The sequence below is a fragment of the Fukomys damarensis genome, unplaced genomic scaffold (assembly GCF_012274545.1).
Source record: "Fukomys damarensis isolate Sample0158 unplaced genomic scaffold, DMR_v1.0_HiC HiC_scaffold_17, whole genome shotgun sequence".
Classification (NCBI taxonomy): Eukaryota; Metazoa; Chordata; class Mammalia; order Rodentia; family Bathyergidae; genus Fukomys; species Fukomys damarensis.
The window spans coordinates 42,133,465-42,158,175 of NW_022900929.1; the positions used below are offsets into that span (position 1 = coordinate 42,133,465).

The window sequence follows — 24,711 nt, forward strand, 5'->3', positions numbered from 1 at the left end:
AAGAGATACAGATGTGGTGTAATCTGACGTTAGGACTTGAGCCTCCTGGTCTGGGCAGATTTGGGCTTGGAGATATTCTGCATACCGTACTGACCTTTGAGATCATCTTTACCATCTCCATGCTGAATGTTAAGAGCATCTAGGCAGAGATGTATTTACTGGGTGTCTTGTACTATAAATTAGCTGGAAAAGTAGTTGAAAATGCTCTTTGGTTTTATTGTCTCTAAATCCCATCTTTAGGTGGGGAGAAGTGGGAGGAGGGATCAAGTGTGGTTCTGCACCTGAATGAAATTTCTTAAGCTTATTTGAGAGTTAAGAGAAAAATGGGCACTATATGCAGCATTATTTCCAAGTGAGTCAGAATCACTTCCCATCAGACACAGAGCAAACTTTGGTGAGATGTATTCATGTTTCCTCTTCCTCAGTATGTCCTTGGGGCGAGTTATAAACACAGCACGTGGGGGCCACCCCATCACAGGGGACTGCTGATTCACTATCTGAATGGATGCTATTTAGGTCTCTGAGGCATAAAGATGCATATTTGGTTGCGGGGGTTCAACTGGCCCTGTGAAGCGCTATTTGCATATTAGAACTGTCAGCTTTTCAAGAAGACTGATAGAGGAGGAAGAGGAAGGGGGGAGGCTGCATTCTTCTTCTGGAATGTTCAATTTTTCCTCCACTCTCCTCAGGGAATGTTGGCTCTGGTGTTAAACTGCATTGATCGCTTAAATATCTACAATAGTGTAGCCCACTTTGCAGGGATTGCCAGAGAAGAGAGCAGCATGGCCTGGAAAGAAATTCTGAACCTCCTGTACAAGCTCCTGGGTGAGTATGCAGGCAGCACTTCTCCTGGGGAGGGCTCCGGGGGTCTTCGGGAAGGACACAGGAGAGCCCACCACTCCCATGGCACCCTTCCTTGGAAGCTTTTTTGTTAATCATTTGGTTCTAACACAGTCGTTCATTGTTAACTAGCAGCTTGTCGTACCTTCCAAACGTAGAGCTAGAAGTCAGAAACAAGTGAAAGTAAAAGCCAAACTACCCATGAAACCTTGACAATTAGGTTCTCTAAACCTCAGTTCCTTATGTTTAAAATGAGGAAATAAAACTAGGACACACCTGTAGTCTTCCAGTTCTAAACTTTTGCAAAGATGTCATCTATTTTATTCTTTTAAATTCTGTGCCCTTTCCCTTGTCTACTTGTTAGTCAATCCTGGCTGTCACTGCTTTGGCCTGTTATTTATTTCATGTTGGTGGGATTTGAAAAAGGTAGGAACAAAATTTTCTAGCACCCACCTTTTCTCCTCCCAAGCCTGGGTGTAAGGTGATGCTCTGGTGCCTGCTACAAAGGCTCAATCCCTGAGGCCTGGGCTAATGGCCAGTGGGAGGGAGGCAGCAGGAAGACATCAGCATAGGGTAGGCAAGAAGATCACCCCAGGAGTTGCGCAGACGTCAGCTAGGATGACAAGGCAGGTGTGTGTCCCACTGAGAGAAGCCCCTAGAAAACCCAGGACTCCTGAAGAAAGCCCAGAAAAATCAGCCCGGATCTGTTCTTCATGTTGGGGATTAGGTTGATGGGATTATCACTGTGTGACTTTGTAAAGTCTCTTTGAACTCCAGTACTTTGCAATGGTGTGGTTTAAACTTGGTAGTATTATAATAATAATGGCTGGCATTTGCTGGTCTTTGTCAAGCTATGGAAAATCATTTAGATTCTTAGAGCAATACTTTGAGAGTAGTTATTGCTATTACCTCTGTTTGACTGGCAAAAAAAAAAAAGCTGATCACAGAGATGATCATAGCCCAAGACTACCCCTCTACTTTGTGGTGGAGCTATGGTCTGAAACCCCATAGCCTGACTAGAATTCTTGCACTTATCCTACTTACTACAGCTGACCTGAAAAGCAGTATAGGAGCTCAGCCCGAATGGCATCCCCATGGATTCTAAAGGTGAAGAGCAGAGGCTCTGGAGGAGGACTTCTTTATCCTAATATTACCATTTATCAGCCTTAATGAAATCCTAAACCCAACAAACCAGCCACATGAAGGCAATGTACCTGGGGCTATTCCATCTACCTGGAATTGTTCCAGATTGACATCCACTGTTTTGGCCCTATGGAGGAATGGTTACATGGTCTAGATTGGTAAAACTATAATAACAGCACATTCTTGCCCTCTCTGTGCAGTATCACATGTCAGTGGTTTTCAAGAATATAAACAGGCATCAGGGCTGGGGATGTAGCTCAGTGGCACAACACCAAGGTACTGAGTTTGATATCCAGTACCAAAATAAAACAAGAAGAGGGAGACAGGCATCAGAATCAGCAGAAAGGCTGGTTAAAGCATAGATGTCTGGCCCGTATCAAGCGTTGCCATTTCAGTAGGTCTGGGGTAGGTCCTGAGGACTTAACTTTCCAACAGGTTCTCAGGGGATGTTATATTCCGGGTCCAGGGCCCACACTTTGAGAACCATTGTCGTTTCAGATATTTTATGCTTAGGTGCTCCTAGTATTTATTAGTTTAATCCTTCCAGCTGTGTCAACTGAGATGCTTTCCTTTTAGCACTAAAGGCAGCAAGGCCCTGGCTAGATTTAAGAAAACATTGGACGAGGTTGAGTTCCAAAGTCAGTAACAACACAAATATTAAATTCTTGCTTATCACTATCTAAAATAATTAATTTATGTGTCTGTTGGCTCTAGCCCCAGCTTTTTTTTTTTTTTTGGTACCAGGGATCAAACTCAGGACCTGTGCTTGCAAGGCAGGCGGCAGAGCCACTGAGCTAAATCTCTGGCCCTCTACCCCTTATTTGATGAAGTCAGAGAATCTGCCTCTGCTGCTTCATTGTTCTGTTCCCTGCAATGCATTTTACCAGGGCCTAGTACATATCAGATTCTCTGGAAGCACTTGTTGAGTGAGTAAATGTTAGATTTTACTCTTCTAAATATAGAAATTGAATCATTTCAAAGGGCTAAGCATAGTAGTACTGATGTTCCATTCCCTTTATTTGCTAAGCAGGTGTTGTATCCAGTAGCTCCAGGGTTTATGTGAATCATGATGCCCTTTAACCTACACAATCCAACCTTTCCTTCTTTGCAGCTGCTCTCATTCGTGGAAATAGAAACAACTGCGCTCAATTCTCCAATAACCTTGACTGGCTGATCAGTAAATTGGACAGACTAGAATCTTCCTCAGGTAAGAACTTGCAGAAACCCTTAAGTGGAAAAGTTGAATCTTTTTCTTTCTGTAAAAATGAAAACAAAGTCACATCCTTAAGAAATTATTTCAACAGAAAGAAATCAATCCCTAAAATATCCCAACAGCCATATACTTTTATTTACTAGCTTTAACCCATATTTCTGCAGTCCTTCCTTTTATGTTTAATTTTTGGGGTTGTGCCTTCTTAAGTCCTTAGGCCCATTAAGGTAGGCAACCCTTACCTAGAGATCCTTATCACCCAAATCCTACCAAACTCCTATTCTCTGGGTTTCTAAACCCCCATTCAACGTTGCCCTATTTTGGTCAGAAGCAGAATTGAAGGATTACCATGCAAAAAGGTAAGCTAATCTTCATCCAGCCCCTGAATCACCCTCTTTGAGGACCTTCCAAGAATCAGAGCCATTACTGATGACCACATTCAGCTTCTGACAAGATGAGTGTTCTTGGCGGGTGTATTCCCTTGTCCCCCAAGCTGAAAGGTCTGATGTTTTCCTCATAGTCTGCAGGGCTGAAGCTCTAACAGACCTACCAAGGGAAGGGCCCTCCAAGGACCACCCACCACGTTCCTAAGCCTCTCTTTTCTTCAGCACCTTCTCTCAGGAGTTAGATTGTACTTCAGGGTGAGTTGTGAAAATGTTGAGAGAAAACAGAATCAAGAGGAGCTTTCTTAATAAGACTGATGTGGCTCTTGGCCAGTTGCTTCCTTTGTGTTTCGTTGTAGTGTTACCTTTGCAAATACCAGGCCATAGGGGCACCAGTTTGTTTGCCTTCTGCTTTCACTTAGTGTAGAAAACCATAAAGTGTGCCAAGATAAGGAGGCAAAGCAGTCACTGTTTTGTGAGCTTACCTTTTGTTTGATACACTAGTGTACTTAAAAATAAAAAGTAACTTCTGAGGTGGTTCCCAGAAAAATTCTTATTCTGAAAATAAACCCAGAATATTTTCTGAATTGCTCGAATGACCTTTAGAATTTATAGTAAAAGCATGTCTATATTTTAATATAGATATTTAAATGAAGTATTATTCAGAAGAATTTCATTTTACAGCTGTTTCTCTATGTTTTGACATACAACAATCATGTCTGTCCAGGAAGAGGGATATGGAGTTAGTGCTGAATTAAACTCACCTCTACATTACAGGCTTCTTGGCTGTTAGGGACTCTGGGAATCTACCAGGGATGACTGCATCTCTTCTGACTGGGAATATTTAATTGATTCAAATAACTGATGATATTCTCTCCCACAGAATGATCTTTCCACTATCAGGTTTCTAAATTATGGTCAGTTCTGTGGATGATCTAATGTCCAAATAATATTTTTGTGGCGTTCATGTAGGTATCTTAGAGGTTTTGCACTGTATCTTGATTGAAAGCCCAGAAGCCTTAAACCTGATAGCAGAAGGCCACATCAAGTCTATCATCTCTCTGTTGGATAAACACGGACGGAATCACAAGGTGGGTGTCAAAAGAACAACACAAAAAGTAATTAGCTTTACCCACTTTTCCCCCCAAGCACTTCACCACATTGTGAGTTCCTGAGAGCATGCTGACTAGTCTTTTGGAGCTTTGGTAAAACCTTGGGAAACTGGGATTCTAAAAGCCCTCTCTTGCCTCCAAGCACCTTCCAAGCCAGCCAGCCACACTAAGTATGGGTGGTCTCGCTGGTTTCCTCCAGCTTCCTAGGCCCTGCTCATCATCACTGGCTGTTAAAACGCAGCTCATGTGAGCCTCGGCTGAGCCATGCACAAGGCCAGCAGCACAAGATGCTCCCTACCCTAAAATCTAGAGTTTGGAGGAAAATCATTAATGCTAAGCTGTAAAAATAAGATATATAGATCCCAGATTTAAAATAGTAACTTGAGTGCTTACTAAATGAAATCAGATTTAATGTGCCAAACCAAGTTAAGTAAAAGATACTATACGTGTAAACAAAAAGACCAAAGATGCTGATTCCACTCCTTAATATAAAACAACTGTGTGACTTTGGCCTTAGTTATTTCATCTATAAAATTGAAATTTTGCCCCCTCATGAAGGTAGAATGCTGTATCAATTTCTGAGTTCCCTGATAATTGTAATGTATCTATTTTTATGAAATTATAGCTCTAAGACACAATGATCTGTGGGGAAAAAGTCCATTAAAATCTGGTGAGTTTTGTCTTGACCCCTCACACATGAGCCATAAATGGAGACTATTGTATTAAATAATTAGTGGGCAGGTGAAGTACTTGAAGGCTGAGGAAGGTATTCCAAGAGCAACGGTATAGCCAGGCATCAGGGAGAGCAGCTGTGCCTTTGCAGCCTGGAGGGTACATGACCCCTGGTCTTCTCTCTTGCCATCATTTGGGGGAGCCAGATATTTTGAGACGTGTCTCACTGATGCAAGGAGAATGAGACTTGCAGTACTGACTGCGTGATATGCAACATCCTTGGGAAGCAGAAAAGCCATGGTTCTCAGAATCTATGAAATTGCTTGGCAAAGTGGAGAAAGAAATATGTGGGGTCTGTAATTGCTTTCTCAAATGTAGTAAATCAAAAGCAGGCACAAGGCTGGTACAACTTTTCTATGTTCCAACATGTTCCTTCTTGTCTGAAAAATATAGTAAGAATTACAGATAAGCTCGTAAGCAACACATGGCATGAGCCTTGATGTACAGACAGATGTAAGAGGAAGAAAGAGGTTCCCATCTCATTGAAGGAAAGTGGTTCCCATTTTCTTGCCTTGGGGGCTTTTCTATGATGATGCCACATAATTTGCTTCATAAATAACCAGCTTTCTTATGACTTCCTTCAGCCACAGGTCACAACACATTATGTGGCTGTCACTTGGGGGCAAGTTGACCACTGTTCGGTGCACCCCACAGTTGAGAAAGCTGCGGCCTAGAAATCAATACCTGACCTGATAATCTGCCTGTGTGTCATATGATGCCACATAATTTGCTTCATAAATAACCAGCTTTCTTATGACTTCCTTCAGCCACAGGTCACAACACATTATGTGGCTGTCACTTGGGGGCAAGTTGACCACTGTTCGGTGCACCCCACAGTTGAGAAAGCTGCGGCCTAGAAATCAATACCTGACCTGATTCTCTGCCTGTGTGTCACGAGCAGGAGTGTGCACTAACTGGAGGTCGAGACAGTAGTAGTTGCCAACTAGATTTTTATATATTTTTTTATATATGTCACACATCAAACATGTTCATTGATACCCACTGGTTGCCACTCTCTATACCTGCACAAGTCAAGGAGCACAACTTTGTTTCTCCTTTCCTGATGATTGCGGTGTTCGATCCGGTTGCCTCCGCGTTGATCCAGGGATACACTCCAAGCAGGCTTCTGATGTCTCGTCTGTCAGAGTGTCGGACTGTCTCGGGCGTCCGAGTGGAACGAGCTGGTCTTCTGCACTTCCTCTTTTATACCATTCTAACTGGGGGTCTGTGGCACTGGTTCGGGCTTATCACTTCACATATCATAGGGTGCTGTAGGGTGTCACAGGGTGTCACAGGGCATAGGATTTGTTTGATTAGATGTCACACTTCACTCTTGGGGGGATTACATATCAGGTTTCACACATTAAGTCACTCTCCACTCTTGGGAACACACTGACATTATACTCTATTTGGGAGGTGTTATGTTCTCTGCATCCTATACACTGACGTGCTCTCTACACTGTGTATGTTAGTGGGGGAGTCTTCAGTCTCCTCAGAGCCAAGGCAGTGCTTGAGAGCTTCTGACAGTGTTGTCAAAATGAGACAGGTACTGCTGGTATACAAAAAACCTCCTCAAGAATGGCTCCTTTTTATCTTTTGGGGCAGAGGCTGGTTTGCCATGAAGCCAGACCCTCCCGCAGAGATTATTCAGTTTGATCATTTTTATTTCCAAAGAGAAACTCAGGCTCAAGTCATTACCAGTGTCTCTGCGCTAGTCTCATGATGAACATGCCGAGTGTGAGCCAAACTTTTATCACCAAGTGTCTGTCATGCTGGGGAAGTGCCAGTGAAATATCTTGCTTTTCAGGTTGCTGTTTTCTCCAGTCCTCCGTTTTCAGAAGTTTCTGATCCTTTCACTTATTTTTCCACTAAGACAGTATCTCAAAATATGCAGAATTCTAGAACCATGGGGACCTCAAAAGTCCTGTAAACTGTAATAATGATGATGACAACTAAGATTTATTTTGTTCTTAACTAATGCCAGGAACCAAGGCCAGTGATCATGTGCACCCTTTTTAGCCTTATTATACTCTCTGAAATAGCATCATTGTTATTTTTACCCTCAAAGGCAGAAAAAAGGGCAGGCTCTCGGCCTTGAGATGTCAAGGTTTCCCAGGGACTACACAGCTCACTAATGACAGTGGAGGACCAAAAGTTTATTCTTCAGAGTTTAACTATCCTAAGAAAATATGTTTAATTCTGTGTTTTTATTTTTATAGTTATCTCAATACAAAACTCTTTGTAGTGAGAAGTCCACAGTTAGAAGGCATTTTCATATGATAAATTACTGATGTTTAAGGGCCTTTGTCATCCATCAAAGTAGTCTTCAGAGTTATCGCAGTTTTAACAAGGGTTTGTACATCTTGTGGTTTTGAGAATCCCTTTTTGACCAATGCTACCTCCAATCATGGTTAGAATCAAAATTATATATAAGACTGGCCATTACTATACCTCCACTTTCTCTCTAAGATACTTTTTTTTTCTCAATGAGTTTATTGGTACATTTTAGGTATTCAGTACAGTTACATTCATCACTGCGATCTTGTATCTTTACATGACAGGTCTTGGTTCTCATTTTTTCCCCTTACCCCTGTCCTCCCTTCACCCCCTCCTCCCTTTCCTATTTACAAAGACTTTGTTTTTTCATTTTTTCATTTTCTCATATTTTTTTCTTTTCCTTTATCTCCTATTGCCTATCCTTCCCCTACAGCTTTAGTCCTTTTCTTCCTGTTTCACATTGTTCTCTAAGATACTTAAATTGCCAGCTACGTCACATCAATGGGAAGCATTACAGTTCATCTAAAGCATGTTCAAATTTGAACTCAGAATGATGTAGAGAAGGAACATAGTTTTTAGAGAGAAGAGGACGGGAGTGCGCTGCAGGGCCCACTCCCCACATTCTAAATGCCCTCTGCGCTTTGACCTTTCTGTGAACTGATTTGAGCCAGTTCTTCAGTACTTTCTTACCCCTTCTTCATGACCCGTCAAAATTCTTCTCTGACCAATTAAAAAATAAATTGAAATTTTTACCTGCCTTTATGCCACTGGCTCCAGGAAGATTCTTCTGGTCCCAGTTGAAATTGGTCTCTCTTCTAGCCTTAAATAATTTGTTTTTATTTTAATGGTTGTTCCAATCTGCCTTTCATTCTAGGAATTTTCACACATGTGTTTCTCTCCCCCCGTGGAAGTTCTTTCGTAGTAGAGATCCTTCTTGTAATCCTCACGGTGACAAACTCGGGTGTTTCACAGTGCAGGTGATCATACACGCCTATCACAGGTTTAACAAATGAATAAAAAGAAAAAAATAAGCAAAACCAGAACCCGCTGTGGTCTCATCTTGAATTGACAGCTGCTCACATATACATATATGTGTGGGCCTCGTGCCACAGGACAGATGCCTTACACTGATCTTATTATTTGATGAAAAGAATAATTGCTAAAAACTATAGGAATTGCCCAAGCTTTTATTAATGAAAACAAAACATACCCATCTACTTGCCCCACCCCCAACCGACTTACTCCATATCTGGTCTAAGTTGCCACAGATAATTTTTTTTAATTGTCTTCTTTGTTCCATAAGGATTTGGAGCCAAATATAGGTGAATATATAGGTAAAAAAATATATAAGTAGGTAAAATAATAATTGGTCCTCACAAAGAGTAAATCAGAGTCAAGTGTAGCTTAGGTTGGGGGAGCAGGAGGAATGTAAGCAAACTCAAAGTCTTAGTCCCACACAGTTGCTCCGTTACCTGCAGAAACCAGTTGAGTTTCCAGACAGCCACAGCAAGATTAAAAGCATTCCCAGCCACTTGGTTCTCTTCTGCAGGGTTAAGGAAAATCTGTTCCCCAGAAGCTATAAAACATCCATTTTTTTCAAATATGGGACTTAAACATGAGAATGTCGTTAGATTCTTAAATACACAGTTTTTTACAAACAAAAATTAAGGGCAAAATGCAACAGCCAAACATTGCTTTAATTGACATACAATATGTACTTCTTATCTTTAAAGTGGAGTGCCCACCTAAGCCTGTGCTTAGGATAGAGACTAGAGCAGAGCACAGTGAAAGCTATCGAATGAACTGTGGTATCATTGAGGACAACAGTGACAACAGGAAGCAAATGAGCTCCATGAATGAGCACCAATCAGGGAAGCCGGCTTCCTAAGACAGAGAGCCCCATGTTCTCAGTGACTTGGTGCACAGTTTTATTTTTGCTCTTGGCTCAGTCTGAGGCCCGTCAGTGGCAGGACTCCATTCCTTTTCCTCCTTTAGAGACGCATGTCCTCTACCTGCAGGGCTTCATGGCCATAATGTGCCAGGAAATCTCCTGGAGAGCTTGAGTTTGTGTTCGCAGAAGGCTCTGATTTGGTCAGGATGGGGGTGCTGAGCATCTGAATTGTGAGCAGGATCCAAGAGATGGTGTAGAGCAGTGGTGGTGAACCTGTGGCACACATGCCACAGCAAGCTGTTTGTATCATTGAAAGCTCTAAAAGTTTTACTATCACTGGTCTAGTGAGACCCTTAGGTCTGAATTTTTTTTAATAGTACTAGGAATTGCAACCAGGAGATAGATGATAGATAGATAGATAGATTAGATAGATAGATAGATTCTTTTTTGAGAAAGGGTCTCATCACATCACTCTGCTGAGCTCAAACTTGCCATCCTCCTACCTCAGCTTCCCAGAGTGCTGTGATCACAGGCGTGTGCCACCAAATCCAGCAGAACCCTTTGTTGGAGTCCTACACCCACAGAGGAGAGAGCACACACACGAAGCACTCTGCAAGAGAATTTTCAGGACATCATATCCAGCTACTTCCCCTGAGCCAGAACTCAGCCCCACATGCCTGCAATGGAGCCTGGGAAATGCAGCCTCATCCTGGGCTCCAGAGGAGAAGGAAGCAGGTCTGGCAAGCAGTCAGCAGCATCTGCTGCACCAGCTGAGCTTTCCGGAGGCCTGGGATATGCCCTCCTCAGAAGTTGTGGGTAACCTGTTAAGGCACCATGCTTGGGTGCCTCTGTGGTAGAGTAGTCCTGTCTACACTCCCTTCTCTTTTAAATGAATTTATCTAAATATTTTCCGAAGAGAAAGTTTGTTCCTGTTGCCCAGTTTTACACTAAGAAATGCCTTCTAAGAGCCTAAACAATGCCCCCTGTGCTTCTTTGTGGCATCATTTATTTGTAGGTGAGGCATTGCTGTTAAGCTTTGTGCCCTCCATAGAGCATTTTTCTCTCTGCTATTTTTACTGTGTGTGGATCAAGCTCTGCTTTTCCCCTGGCTGTAACAGCTAGACTCCAGCAGCCATCACTCTAAGGCAAAACAGATAGAAATCTGTGATAGGCTGGATGAAAAGTATGTAATTTCCTGGTCATCTATGACTTTTCTTAGAATAAAAAATTATCATTTGGATTTCAGGTTTCTCCAATTGATATATTTTGTGGAGTAAGAGTCCTTCATAAAACTGCCTTTGGGATTCTTTTCTCCTTGTCCCATAAACATGCTTTGTATTTATCTGAAACAAAATTGACATTCAGGGAGTCAGGCGGAAAATTGGTTTGTGAGAATGAAGGACACAAATGCTACCAGCATCCTGAAGTTACCCAACCCCACTAAGCATGGAGTCTTCCATGGCCACTTTGGAAGTCTGAAATGTGGCTGCGCACCTCCCTGTTGGTGCAGCCTGTCGGTTCACGGCTGTTGTTTATCGACTGCTGTTTGTACGTACCTCCTGTGAAGGAAAGAGAGAAGAATAGTGCCTGACCCAGCATAGTTTGCTCTGCTATGGCCTGAACACAAAATCTCAATGAAAGAGAACAAGGCACAATGAGACAGAGTGGCTGAGACAGCAGCCAGCAGGAGGAGGAGGCAGGGACCTTTCTTGCTTCCTGGCAGCTGGAAATAACAGCAGGAGCAGCTTGGTGATGATCTGTCAGATTCATGGGCCACCTGGGCTCTTGCAGGTTTGCTTTGTCCAGATGGGATGAGGACAGCAGGTGAAATAGTTTGCATATTAATTTCTAGGAATTTAAGAATATCCTAATGAGTGTTGCTGCTATCACAGTGAGAGATCCAAGACCAAGAATTTGAACTATCATGTGAGGTTCCAATGCCTGATTTGTACAAAGACTTTTCGGCCAGTGGGAGTCTAAGTGACTGTTCCTTGAGGGCTTTCTGAGTTTTCAGTGCCAAATGGAAAGGGAGGGAGTCAGGGCTGGTGGGGATGGGGGCTGAAGCTTCAGTTTGAGGCCTCTGAAGGGTCCCTTATCCCTTTCCCTACATTTACATTACTCAGAGTGAGTGGGGCCTGAATTTTGTGCCTTTGATGCCTCCCCACAGCCTACTTTTGACCTTAGGACTTCAGGGTTCAAGCTCTTCCCACTGTGAGAACAGTGACCATGGTGGTGTGCAGCTTGGACGGGCAGGACAGAAGACTAGGGCAAGGCATCTAGAAGGAAGCTGGGCATACTTTCCCTAAGAGACTGATGCTGGGCAAAGGGGACAAGGGCCCCCTATCTCTGAGCTGGTTCTCCACCTATCCCCTAGCCAAAATCCTTCCTTCCCGTGTAGTGGTCAGAGATCCTGCCCAGCAGGACCCTAGGAGTCCTGACGTTTGATAACTATGTGCTGCTGCAGGTTCTGGATGTCCTGTGCTCACTCTGTCTTTGCAATGGGGTTGCAGTAAGAGCCAACCAAAACCTGATCTGTGACAACTTACTGCCCCGGAGAAATCTGCTCCTGCAGACACGGCTAATTAATGATGTGACCAGGTAAGGCCACCCAACATCAGTCTAAATGTCAAGTATGTTCTGTTGATCTTGTCTTCTAGCAACAAAGATAGAGCTGATAGAAATAGAACTACAGAATTACGAGCCAGTAGTTTTCATGGCAGTACAAGCAAAGACTAGGCAAATGTGCACATTTTATGCCTGAGGTCTTCTACTCCACCCCTTGAGCAGTTTTTCAAGCTTTTCTCTTGAAGTTGCTGAAGATAGAGTATTTTTACTACCTAGGGCTGCAGAAGTTAGTCTGAAGTGAACTGCCATGTTTTATTTTAAACACGAATGCACATCTTATAACTTCTTCATAAAATATTCATATTTATTTTGATGTGCAGTTGTTTTCTAAGATCCCTTAATAGAACGGATGCCCCAAGTGGATGCTGGGTTGGTTTTTTGTTTTGGTTTTTTTTTTGTGGGGGGAGGTGTCCTCTTACACATGGCCATTTACCCAGCTGCTGTCGGTGACGGCCAGGATGAAGACCACAGACCCTGCTGGATCCTTTCTTGCTGACTGGTCCCCATTCGTGACCATTTGTGATTAATGTAAACTTGTGGCCTGGACTGCACAGGGCTTAGGTTCTTTCTACCTAAGCCTTCACCTCAGTCCACAGGCAAAAGGGACACATTCCTTTGGAGGCACAGCATAGCCTGCAGACCTGAGGCACCATGCAAACCTCCTCCCCTTCTGTCACAGTCTGCTTTGTCCACTCCAAACAGCCCAAAAGCCCAGCCCAGGAAAAGCACATCTCTAAGAGTATGATTCCAAATAAAACCTCTAAGGATTGTTAGGATTTTCTAAGCAAAGGAGAGACTCACCTTTATTTACTGGGTAGGGAACTACATATTTTTTTTGTAAGTGGTCTGTCCCAAGCTTTTAACCACTTTATGGGCCATATGAAAACCTCTTGCCCTTAACAAGTTGCCTAATAGTGACTTCTTAATGCTTTGAAGAGGCCATTAGTACTAATAATGCTTAGAGGACAAAGCTACTGTTTTGAAAATGAGGGCGCTTAAAACCAATTTGCCGGAAGATGGAACTTGTATAATTTATTTCTTTCACTTACAGAAAGACACAAAGATTTGTAATCATACAACTCTATATAAGATTTTTAGCACAGTCACCCATGGTTGGTGCTCAATAAACTTGTTCCCTTGAATGGAATATTTAAAGAAAAACGCTTTCTGTGTTATAATGGAATTAAAGATGTCCTGACCCCTCCCACTAAAAATTTGACCAAATGTTGAAGGCTGTAAGATTTTTACACACTTAAGCAATAGCAAAAAACACAAAATTGCTCTTTCTCCAGGCTTAACTGAGCCAGTGCTTCCTATTGGATCTGGTCCAACTTGCTTTTTCAGCTGTTGAACATCTGAAGACGACACCTGTCCCATTTTTAATTTTCAGTATTCGGCCAAACATCTTCCTGGGAGTTGCTGAAGGCTCAGCCCAGTACAAGAAATGGTACTTTGAGCTAATTATCGACCAAGTGGACCCCTTCCTAACAGCAGAGCCTACACACCTACGGGTAGGCTGGGCCTCCTCCTCAGGCTACGCCCCTTACCCAGGAGGAGGGGAAGGATGGGGAGGCAACGGTGTTGGTGATGACCTATACTCCTATGGCTTTGATGGACTTCATCTCTGGTCAGGTGAGTACCTTTCAAGAGCATCAGCCCCTCCCTCTCTTCCTGGACCTCATATTCTTTTTTTTTTTTTTTTTCATTAAGTTTATTGGTACTTTTTAGGTATATGGGAGAGTTACATTCGTCATTGGCATCTTGTACATTTACATGATGTATCTTGGTCCTTATTTTTTCCCCATACCCCTGTCTGCCCTTCACCCCCTCCACCCCTCCCTATTTACAAAGACTTTCTTTCCATTTTTTCCTTTTCTCATATTTTTTTCTTTTCCTTTCTTTCTTTTGCCCTATATCTCCCACTTCCCCTACTCCTTTAGACCTTTTCTTCTTATTTCACATTATCAATTATACAATCTGATTACACTTTTAGTTTTTCACACCAGAAAAACTATTCAGTATTTACACGCATGTCCTATTTATTTCACTTAAGAGTGTAGCCTCAATATGCATCCTTATAGCTATAAATGCCTCTAGTTTCTTGTTCTTTATGGCTGAGTAGTACTCCATTTTATAGAAAAACCACATCTTCTTTTTCCAGTCTTGAGCTGATGGGCAGTTGGGCTCTTTCCAAGTTTTAGCTACTACAAACTGTGCCGCTATAAACATGGGTGTGTGTATATCACAGTGGTATGATTCTTTTAATTATTTTGGGAAGATACCCATCAGAGGGATGGCTGGGTCAAATGGGACCTCTAATTCTAGTTTTTTAAGGTATCTCCATATTGATTTCCACAGCGGTTGCACTTCCACCAACAATGGAGAAGGGTTCCTTTCTCCCTACAACCCCACCAGCATTTGCTATTGGTTAATTTCTTGATAGCAGCCATTCCTTCTGGGGTAAGGTGGAATCTCAGCATTTTAGTTATTACAAATTGTGCCGTTATAAATATGGGTGAGGATATATCACTGTGGCATGATTCTTTTAATTCTTTTGGGAAGATACCCAGCAGAGAAATAGCCAGGTCAATTGGGACTTCTAATCCTAGTTATTTGAGGTATCTCCATATTGATTTCCATAATGGTTGCACCAGTCTGTGCTCCCACCAATAATGGAGAAGGGTTCCTTTCTCCCCTCAACTCTGCCAGCATTTGTTATTGGTTGATTTCTTTATAGCAGCCCTTCTTTTGGGGGTAAGGTGGAATCTCAGTGTTGTTTTCATCTGCATCTCTCGAATGACCAGTGATGTTGAACATTTTTCATATGTTTATTTGCTGTTTTTACTTGTTTGTCTGAGAAATGTCTGTTCATTTCAGATGCTTATTTTTCAATTGGTTTTATGAATTTAGGGGACCTGATTTTTTGAGTTCTTTATATATTCTGGATAGTCGATCTTTGTCTGAGGAACAGCTGGTAAAAACTTTTTTCCACATTGCAGCTTATCTCTTAGCTCTGTTGGTGGTTTCTCTTGCAGTGCAGAAACTTTTTTAAAAGATGAGATCCCAGTTGTTGATTCCTTTTGCTAGTTCCTGTGCTACTGGAGATTTGTGTATAAAGTATTTTCCTACACCAATGTCTTCAAGAATTCTACCTAACTTATCTGCCAACAAGGTTAGTGTTTCTGTTTTAATATTTATATCACTGATCCATTTTGATTTTAGTTTAGTGCATGGTGAAAGATAGGGGTCTAGTTTTAATCTTTGGCAAGTTGAAATCCATTTATTAAGGAGGCTGTCTTTCCTCCAATAAGGATAAGTTGGCTCCTCTGTCAAAGATGAGGTAGCTGAGTATTTCTGGAGTTGTTTCTGCATCTTCTAATCTATTCTACTGATCCTCAGGTCTGTTTCTTTGCCAGAACCATGCTGTTTTTATCATAGTGGCTTTGTAGTATAGTTTCAAGTTGGGGATTGTGACACCCCCTGCTGTGTCTCTGTTGCCTAGAATTGCTTTGTTATTCTAGGTCTCCTGGTTCCAAATGAATTTTTGGATTGTTTTCTCTAGTTCAGTGAAATATGCTGTTGGTATTTCAATTGGGTTTGCACTGAATTTGTATAACACTTTTGGAAGTATAGCCATTTTCACTGTATTGGTTTTTCCTACCCAGGAACAAGGGATGTCTTTCCATTTTCTTATATCCTCTTTGATCTCTTTTTTTCAGAGTGTTGTAGTTCTCAGTGTAGAAGTCTTTTGCTATGTCATTAGATTGATTCCTAGATATTTCATTTTTTTGGATGCTATTGTAAAAGGGATTGTTTCTCTAATTTCTCTCTCAGTGATTCTGTTATTTGTGTACAAGAAGGATATTGATTTTTTTTAGTGTTGGCCTTCTATCCAGCTACTCTACTGAATCTGTCAATTAAGTCTAGAAGTCTTTTTGGGTCTTCTATGTAGAGTATCATGTCATCAGCAAATAGTTAGTTTAACTTCTTCCTTTCCTATCTTTATTGCTTGTATTTCTTTCTCTTGTCTAATTGCTGTGGCTAATGTTTCCAAACTATATTGAACAGGAGTGGTGACAGTGGATATCCTTGTCTTGTTACTGATTTTAGCATGAAAGTTTTCGGTTTTGGGCCACTAATATGATGTTGGATGTTGGTATCCTTTATCAGGTTGCCCTTTAGAGTTACCTTAGGTGATCTGGAAGTCTGGTTTTGAGACTTATTTCCGTGTCTTCTCATTTCAACAGATAACAGCCTGCTGTGCCTTTGTTGAGACAACTTTTTGTTCATCCAGTGGTCTTCAATTCTCAGCAGGCCACTGAGCAGCCTTAACTCTGCTGCTCTACAGTACACCAATTCCTAGGTTTAGAATGGTGGCCTCCTATATCCCTGAGCTGAGCTGACCTGTTGTCTGGGCAGGCTTCTGGCTGGGGCCTGTGCACATTTAGGATAGGTATGCCTCTCACTTGGGCCCCTATCTATTATCGGGGGGGCACTTTGGCTGGGGGCTGTGTACCCCAGTTCCTGATGTCTGTGTAGACTTCTGGCTAGGGTCTCCAGGCACTTATAAACAGTATCGGGGGGAGCCTCTGGCATTGCTTGTGCATTTGTGTAGTTCCTTTCCAGGTGGGCCCTTGGATGTGGCCCGTGGTATATGGCAGGACCTGGATGAAGCTGAGCACTTGTCAGGATGTGCATGCACTTACCAATGGTATGGCAAGACTCTGGATCTGTGCTATGTGTTCCTAATATAAGCAACCAGGACACACATACTTCCTTAAATCCAGTATGAAGGAAGATTTTGTCTTTATAATACAAATCTAGACATTGTTTTCTTCTGTGAGTGGGAACTATATAGTATGCCTATATACATCAGCAGTTGCTAAGTGTGGTAGGATTAAATCTGGGGCAGAACATATATGCTTGATTTATGAAAGTTATTTCTACATTACCTGCTCATGGCTACCCAGCTCCAGCCATCTCATTGACATAACCCAGGCATGTTCTCTGGAGCCCAGGGAATGCCTGAAGAGGACTCTGCATGGAGGTTAATTAAGGAAATATGAACCACACTCAGACCCTTTGGTAAAGAAAGTGGTCTCTGTTTCAAAGGGGAACTAATCTTTCTCAAAGGAAAAAAAAATAGTCTTTTCCAGCCTTTATAGCAGTGCATGAGGTACTTACTGAGTCCCTGAATCCATTTGTAGACATGAAGGGTTGCCATCTGTTCATTTCAGGACTTGAACATCCTGTCCAATTGTGTATCATCCCAAAAGTATAGCATTGCTCTGCTCTGCTCCCATTCCTCCCACCCTATTTGCTCTGAAAGCAAGCATATTGGATGCTCCATGCCCACACTGACCAGTACTGGCAATGGCTCTGGGAAATTGAAGAGAGAAGAGGGCTAGTACTTCAGCTTTTCAGTAGCTGACTGCGGCTCTAAACATTACCCAAACTTGGTAATATAATGGCATAGAGATGCACTCAGGGACGTCATTCTTCTAGCATCTGATGAGACATGGAGAAAACAGTGTCTAGAAGATTTATACCTTTCTTTCTCACGAAAGCCTGAACCTTCCTTATGTCTGAGCAACACTCTGACTTCTCCAGACAACACACAGGAAGCATATATCTTGCAGAAAGCACTGCAGGTAAATGTCAGCATGTTCTCCAGCTGAAAAAAAATAAGTTCCTATAATGATTCCCACCAGGATAGCAATGAATTTTAGACTACCTGATAAAAGGGTAATTGTCTGATGAAGAAATGGAATGGAAATGACCCTATAACTTGTTATAGGAAGGAATGGAAGGTGATTAGGGAGAGATATTAGAAATTGGTCATGACAGTTTTTCTTTTATTCCTTGAGATTTAAATGTCCAGGTCTGTTAACTTGGAAGTTATCTCTAGACATAAATTAAGCCACTGATTTGAACTGGTCTTTAACATCCTTTTGAAAGTAGAATAGAAGTAGCAGTAGTTGGAAAGAATTGCAATGTTCCAAACATTTTGTCAGTGGAGTCAAGAAAAAACAGAGTAGCTTTGTGGTTATGTCTGTGTTTGAATCCTGGGTCTGTCAGTTTATGATTGTCTGACCTTAGTCAAATTATACAACCTCTTGGAAACTTAGTTTTTTTCAGACAAAGTTTAAATGTACCCAGACATTATATACCCTTGTAGCCTCCACTACCCCAGAGGCCAAGACAGAAAGTCATTTAAGCCCAGTAATTTGAGGTCAGCCTGGGCAACATAGTGAGATCTCATCTCAAAAAATAAAAGTATGAGTAAAAATATATATGAGTATATATTATACATATATGCCTTACAAAACTTAAATGAGATACGGAATATGAGGTCTCTGGCACACATTAGATACCCAGTAAATATGGTTTTCCAGCCCTTACTGTCTGTGAAGTTCACTGTAGCTGTGGAGAACAGATCCTGAGTACTATAACGCCACATCTGTGATACCCAGCAGGATAAAGAATCCAAATCCCAAAGTGAACACAAGTCCCAAACTGAATGGCCAAAGGAGTTTCAAAGTGATATCTTAGGGGTATGAATGAATGTTTTCCTCTTCAAGTAGAAGAATAGCCTTAATATTTTCATTTTGTCTTGAGCCATAGAAGCCTGTGAAGCCACTTTCAGACATAGCTACAGAAACCAGCCCTCTTCAGATCTCCCAAGGAGGAGCCAGGGCATCTCAGGCCCTTCACCTTTCCTTTGGGAGTAATGATTTTTTGGAGAAAGCATCACATTGCTCTTCTGACATGGGCTCCTTGTGGCCTTCAGGACAGCAGCTAGAAGTGAATTCAGCTCAGAGTAGTCTATGGTTTGCTACTGTCTACAGGGCGGTGTCACAGAGGAACAAATCCAACCCTTCCCTTTAATCGCTTTTCCCCTGCAGAAATGGAAGAAGCAGAGGAACTCTTCTCCCAAGAAATAATTGATATGGCAGTGAACGAATGCAGTAAAACTGTGTTTCTTGATTTATTAAGACAACTGACTCATCAAGATAATTTAGCTCTGCAGTCAAATTTAAACAAGGGAACTCTTACCTGTCTCCCTATCAAAAGGAGACCCTGGCTATTGCTTCATGGGTCAAACACAGCCAACTTGGGCCTTCCTACCCCATTGCTGTGTGGAGATCCAAGGAGTAGCTGTAGAATAGTATTTTTATATTTTTAGCTGTTCTCACATTCCACTACTTAAATATTTATGTTTATATTGTAATGCCAAACTCTGCAGTGTCCAGGGCTATGGAAATGCTGAGCACCATTGTTTTCCAGTTAGCTACATTACTCATCAAAGGAAATTAAATCCCACAGTCATATATCCTTGGGAGAATTTGAAGATATGTAAGCATATGATTAAGTGGCTTTTTCCTTTATCTTAAAATGGTGGTTGCGTTCATGAGCTATAAGAGAATACCTGAGCTAATCAACTTATAAAGAGAGGTTTCTTTTGGCTCACAGATCTGGAAGCTTCAGTCTATTGCTTTGGCTATGGTGAGGCAGTAACTCATGGTAGTAGCATGTGGTGGAGAAAAACTGTTCTCATCACCGGGAAAGAAGACAGAGAGAGAGATGAAAAGACCAGGGCCCCACAGTTCCTTTCGGGGGCCTGCCCCCAATGACCTAAGGCCTCCCACCACGCCCCACCGCTTAAAGTTACCACCCTTCCCATCAGTGCCTTTAGCACGTGGACTTTAGGGTGACACTCCAGAGTTAAACCATAGCAAAGAATGAGAAACTTCAGTCATTCATAGGAAAATGGGTGCCTATTGAGGCCATACTCTTAAGTGAAATAAATAGGACACACATGTGTAAATACCCAATAGTTTCTCTGGTGTGAAAAACTAAAAGTGTAAATAAGATCCAAATTGTGTAACCGTTAATGTGAAATAGAAAGAAAAGGGCTAAAGGTGTAGGGGAAGTGGGAAAGGTAGGAGAAGGGAAATGAAAAAAGGAAAAAAATGGAAACCAAGTCTTTATAAATAGGGGAGGGTAGAGGGGATGAAGGGAGGGCAGGAGTATGGGGAAAAAATGAGAACCAAGATCTGTCATGTAAAGATACAAGATCCTAATAATGAATGTAACTGTACTATATACCTAAAAAGTACCAATAAACTCAATGAAAAAAAAAACATTTAAAATATAGCACCAGGGTTGGAGTGGCTTTTCCAAGCCTTTTAAAGGTATAGATGGATCTGAGACTTTAGACCAGGGGACATTTCTTTGTCAGAATGGCAGAGACAGTGAAAGTTCCCAATCTCTCCAAGTTTGTGGTCTCTAAGTTTATTTAGAGTTCCTTAAAAAGCAGTTGAGGCTGATCTAAGAAAAACTTTTTGAAACAAGTTTTCTTTTTACTGTACAGTATCCCATTTCTGATGATTGTTCTGAAAGGGTCAAATACACCCAACATATGTGAGAGTGTATTTGTTACCACTGTCATTCATAAAGGGAGTAAATTTTAAATCACCATTTTGACTCAGCCCTCAATGCCACAGTTTTCCATATTTTGCTTTTCCAGATCTTAAGAAAGATACTATTTTTTACTTTGTTCTGATAAGCTTCCCATCTATTAGCCTAATAATTCTGATTTGGATTTAATAAGCAAAAGTGTTAATAGCATTTGCTTTGGGTTAGTGTGACAAACCTTATTCTAACAACTCTGTCTAGAAGAATGCACTCAAAACACAGCAAGCTATTAGATAAACATTATTATTATCTCCCCGGGACAGAGAAGGAAACTGGAGCACACAAAGAGAAGTTAATTGTCCAAAGTCACATAGTTGGGACAGAATCAGAACTCAAGATCAGTGAAACTGGTTCCAGAAATCCCACTTAACTGCTACACTATCCAGCCTTAGGAGCTCACAGAGGCCATCAGTCACTTGTTTCATCAATGTCATAGGAAGAACAATCATCCCTATGAGTAACTGTCTTCACAGATTCACTGTGGATATGACTGTGCCCATTTTACATATGGGAAAACTGAGCCTCTAACAGAATCACAGGCCTAGATTCATGTAGCAGTATAGAGTTGAGATTAAATTCACACCTGTGTAACACAGAGGCTCCTTCCATCCCCTGTGCCGCCTCACTACAGAGCAGTCAGAAGGATCTGCATCTTATTTGAATATTGGTTGCAGAACCCTTCTAAATCATTTGGACATTCGCAGATTATTTTTCTGTGGTGGAGGCACAGTCATCAGAGTGTTCGAAGTGATACCTGCCACAATTGCCTTATTTTCCAGTTTCAAACTCCAGGACACTTACTTTTAAAGATGAGATATATACTTCATCCGATGGCCTCTTACTCCATGATGTCATATGAAGCGGGCTCCTTTTTTCCAATAATTCTCCATTGCATGGCTCTGTGTATTTGCTGAGTATACGCTTCATACCCAGTGATAATAGCAGGCTCCCTTTAGTTTTCAGATGATATTAGTTCCAACTTGGCAGTCTTTACTGTTTGTACTTTAAAAGTAGGCTCAGCCCCTGATTTCATTTAGCTAAAAGTGTTCTAAAGGGAACTTCTATATGGGAGCCCAACCTCGCAGAAAGAGAGGTAAAAGCCAGTGTCCTTCTCCACTTGTCCTCTGGAAGACACTTGGCAGCTGTAGTATATTCACAGCTAAATAAGGCTCAGAACCCATCCCCTGATGGTGGAAAGCACTGCTGTAAATGAAGGACAGCCAGCAAGGAAATGAGGATCTTATTTGTTTGGGGCTGCAGTGCAGATCTATGTAGAAACCCACCAGAGGTTTCTGAAAGGGTAGGAAGAGAGAGGTGACAATGGAATCACAGTTTGACACTAGCAGTTTTTCCATGATTAATGTAATTCTCAGAGAGGTTTTAAAAAACTTCATAATTGGTATTTTTGTCTGTCAAGGATCTGGGTATGTTCAAAGGTAACTGTCCAAGGTAGCATTTCAGTTATTTTACATATCTGTTAGGATTTCTTCAAATGCTATGGCAATAGAAGTTAACTAGAAGTTAACTTAATGAAAAAGGAACATATTTTGCAGTGTGGATTATTTTTAATGGGAAAATCAGAGCTTTCTAAGAATGAGCAAACAGCAAATTCTTGTTCTCCTCCTTAGCAGCTAGAGAGCTCCCTCAGACTTCTCTCACACATGGTGTCTGTCCGCTCACCAACCTAGAAAATCGCTTCTCATTGCTCATCTCATGCATGAAAAGCAGAGTTGTGTGCTGGACCATCTGTGTGGCCATTGCACCTGGACCCTTTGCGGGGGTGGCCTCTGTGTTTCCTCCAACCGGGTGGTACCTCCGGGGTCCACAGCCTGTTCTTTGCTCACCAGGCCGGATACCCAGGGCTGTGGCCTCCATCAACCAGCACCTGCTGAAGTCAGACGACGTGGTGAGCTGCTGTCTCGACCTCGGAGTTCCTAGCATCTCTTTCCGCATCAATGGGCAGCCCGTGCAAGGGATGTTTGAGAACTTCAACACCGACGGCCTCTTCTTCCCTGTGATGAGCTTCTCAGCAGGTGTCAAGTAAGTTACAGCTTTGCTTTTCTGTAAAGTAGTCATGAGCCCACCTCCCTGCCACTCCACCCCGTGAGCTGATGCGCCAGTAATCAGTGTCCTCTAGTGCTTCCATCCAAGTAAGATCGCCCCAGGAGAGGAGTGGTACAAGGGTGAAAGGCAACTAGACTTCTTCCCTCCGTATAGTTGTTTAACAGAGACCTCTTGCAGGAGTTAAGCTATGTACTCAGATAAATATTAAGAAGATTAAAAATTATAACAGCACCACATGTTTATAAGAAAAACCTTAAAAGACACAATTATAAATAATACAATAAAAATCACCTATGATTCCAAAGCTTAGTTGTCATCTCTATTAATATTATGGTGTATTTTCTTCAAGTCTTTTTTTCTACAAATTTATGTATACTTTTTAAATAGCAGTCACATTGAGCATGAAGTTTTATGTCTTTTTTTTATTTAACAAGTAAGGAACCTTTTGCTGAGACATTATGTATTATGTATTATGATCACATAATAAGCCTTTACTTGGCTGTACCATAGTATAGTTATTGCTTTGATGTTGCATCTTCATGACATTTCTATTTGTAATGTTATAAATATAATTATTATGAACTTCCTTGCCTATAACTATTTTTCTGTATTTCTATTTTATTCTCCTAGAAGAAGGTAGAAAATGTATGAACTTTTAAATATATGAAAATGTGTAGTCAAATTGATTCTTCAGAAAATCTTACCAAGAGTTCAGTTTCTTTTCAACAATTTCAAAATCTAAAAACTCCAGGAGCCATAAAATAGCTCATAATTCATTTTGCAGCAAATCTAACTTGAACTCATTTTGTGGAAAACACTACCATCAACAAAAATGGGACTCTTTTCGGTCTTTCTTTCATTTGTCCCACTCCTTGTGAACACATGCATAAATGCAGAAACATCGACACCTTTGAATACTGCGCATTGCCTCTGCTCTGTTTGAAGGCTCTGCCTCATCCATGCGTACGCCACATGTACCTTCTGCTTTTTAAAGAATCTGATGGAATGTCACAGTCTGAAATCTCCACACATTCCAAATAGAAAAGGCTGAGCCTGTAGTATTATATAAAGCAACATAGAGGAATGGCCACCTGAATTTTTTTTCAGCTTTAATTGAGTTTATTGGTACATTTTAGGGATACAGTACAGTTACACTCATTATTGGGATCTTGTACCTTTACATGACAGGTCTTGGTTCTCACTTTTTCCCCTTGTCCTGCCCTCCCTTCACCCGCTTCCTCCCCTCCCTCTTCACAAACACTTCATTTCCATTTTTTCATTTTCTCCAATTTTTTTCTTTCCCTTATTACCTTTCCCCTATCCTTCCCACTTCCCCTACACCTTTAGCCCCTTTCTTCCTATTTCACATTGTCAATTATATCATTAGGATCTTATGTACTATTATAGTTTATTCACACCAGAGAAACTATTCAGTATTTACACATGTGTGACTTATTTATTTCACTTAGGAGTATATCTTTAATATGTATCCATTTTCCCGTGAATGAATCTAATTTCTTGTTCTTTATGGTGGAGTAATATTCCATTTCATAGAAAAACCACATCTTCTTTATCCAGTTTCCAACTGATGGGCCAATGGGCTGTTTCCAAGTTTTAGCTATTACAAACTGTGCCACTATAAACATAGGTGCACATATATCTCTGTGATATGATTCTTTTAATTCTTTTAGAAAGATACCCAGCAGAAGGTTGGCTGGGTCAAATTATATATATATCACTGACTATTGTGTTCATTGTTCTGCCCTCTTTCCTTATACCAGTTGAATGTGGTTTTAATTATTTCAGCCTTTATTGTGTATTTTAATGGCAAGTCTCAAAAATAATTCTTCTTCCTCAAAAGAGTCTTAGCCATTTTTCATTCCTGTATTTTAAAGAGATCAGAACTGACTAAGCAGGAAGCTGGATTCATATATATCACTGACTATTGTGTTCATT

The 24,711-nt window shown here is 41.3% G+C and overlaps 1 protein-coding gene across 1 annotated transcript in view; it reads left to right on the top strand.

Annotated features, from left to right (window-relative positions):
• The window catches only part of Ryr3 (ryanodine receptor 3), a 376,321-nt gene that overhangs the window by 134,248 nt on the left and 217,362 nt on the right, over nucleotides 1–24,711 (top strand). Inside the window, exons 17-22 of the mRNA XM_033765294.1 lie at nucleotides 690–825; nucleotides 3,095–3,190; nucleotides 4,549–4,667; nucleotides 12,053–12,186; nucleotides 13,604–13,845; nucleotides 22,539–22,731. Of these exons, the coding sequence (XP_033621185.1) occupies nucleotides 690–825; nucleotides 3,095–3,190; nucleotides 4,549–4,667; nucleotides 12,053–12,186; nucleotides 13,604–13,845; nucleotides 22,539–22,731 (920 nt within the window). The remainder of the gene's footprint in view (nucleotides 1–689; nucleotides 826–3,094; nucleotides 3,191–4,548; nucleotides 4,668–12,052; nucleotides 12,187–13,603; nucleotides 13,846–22,538; nucleotides 22,732–24,711) is intronic.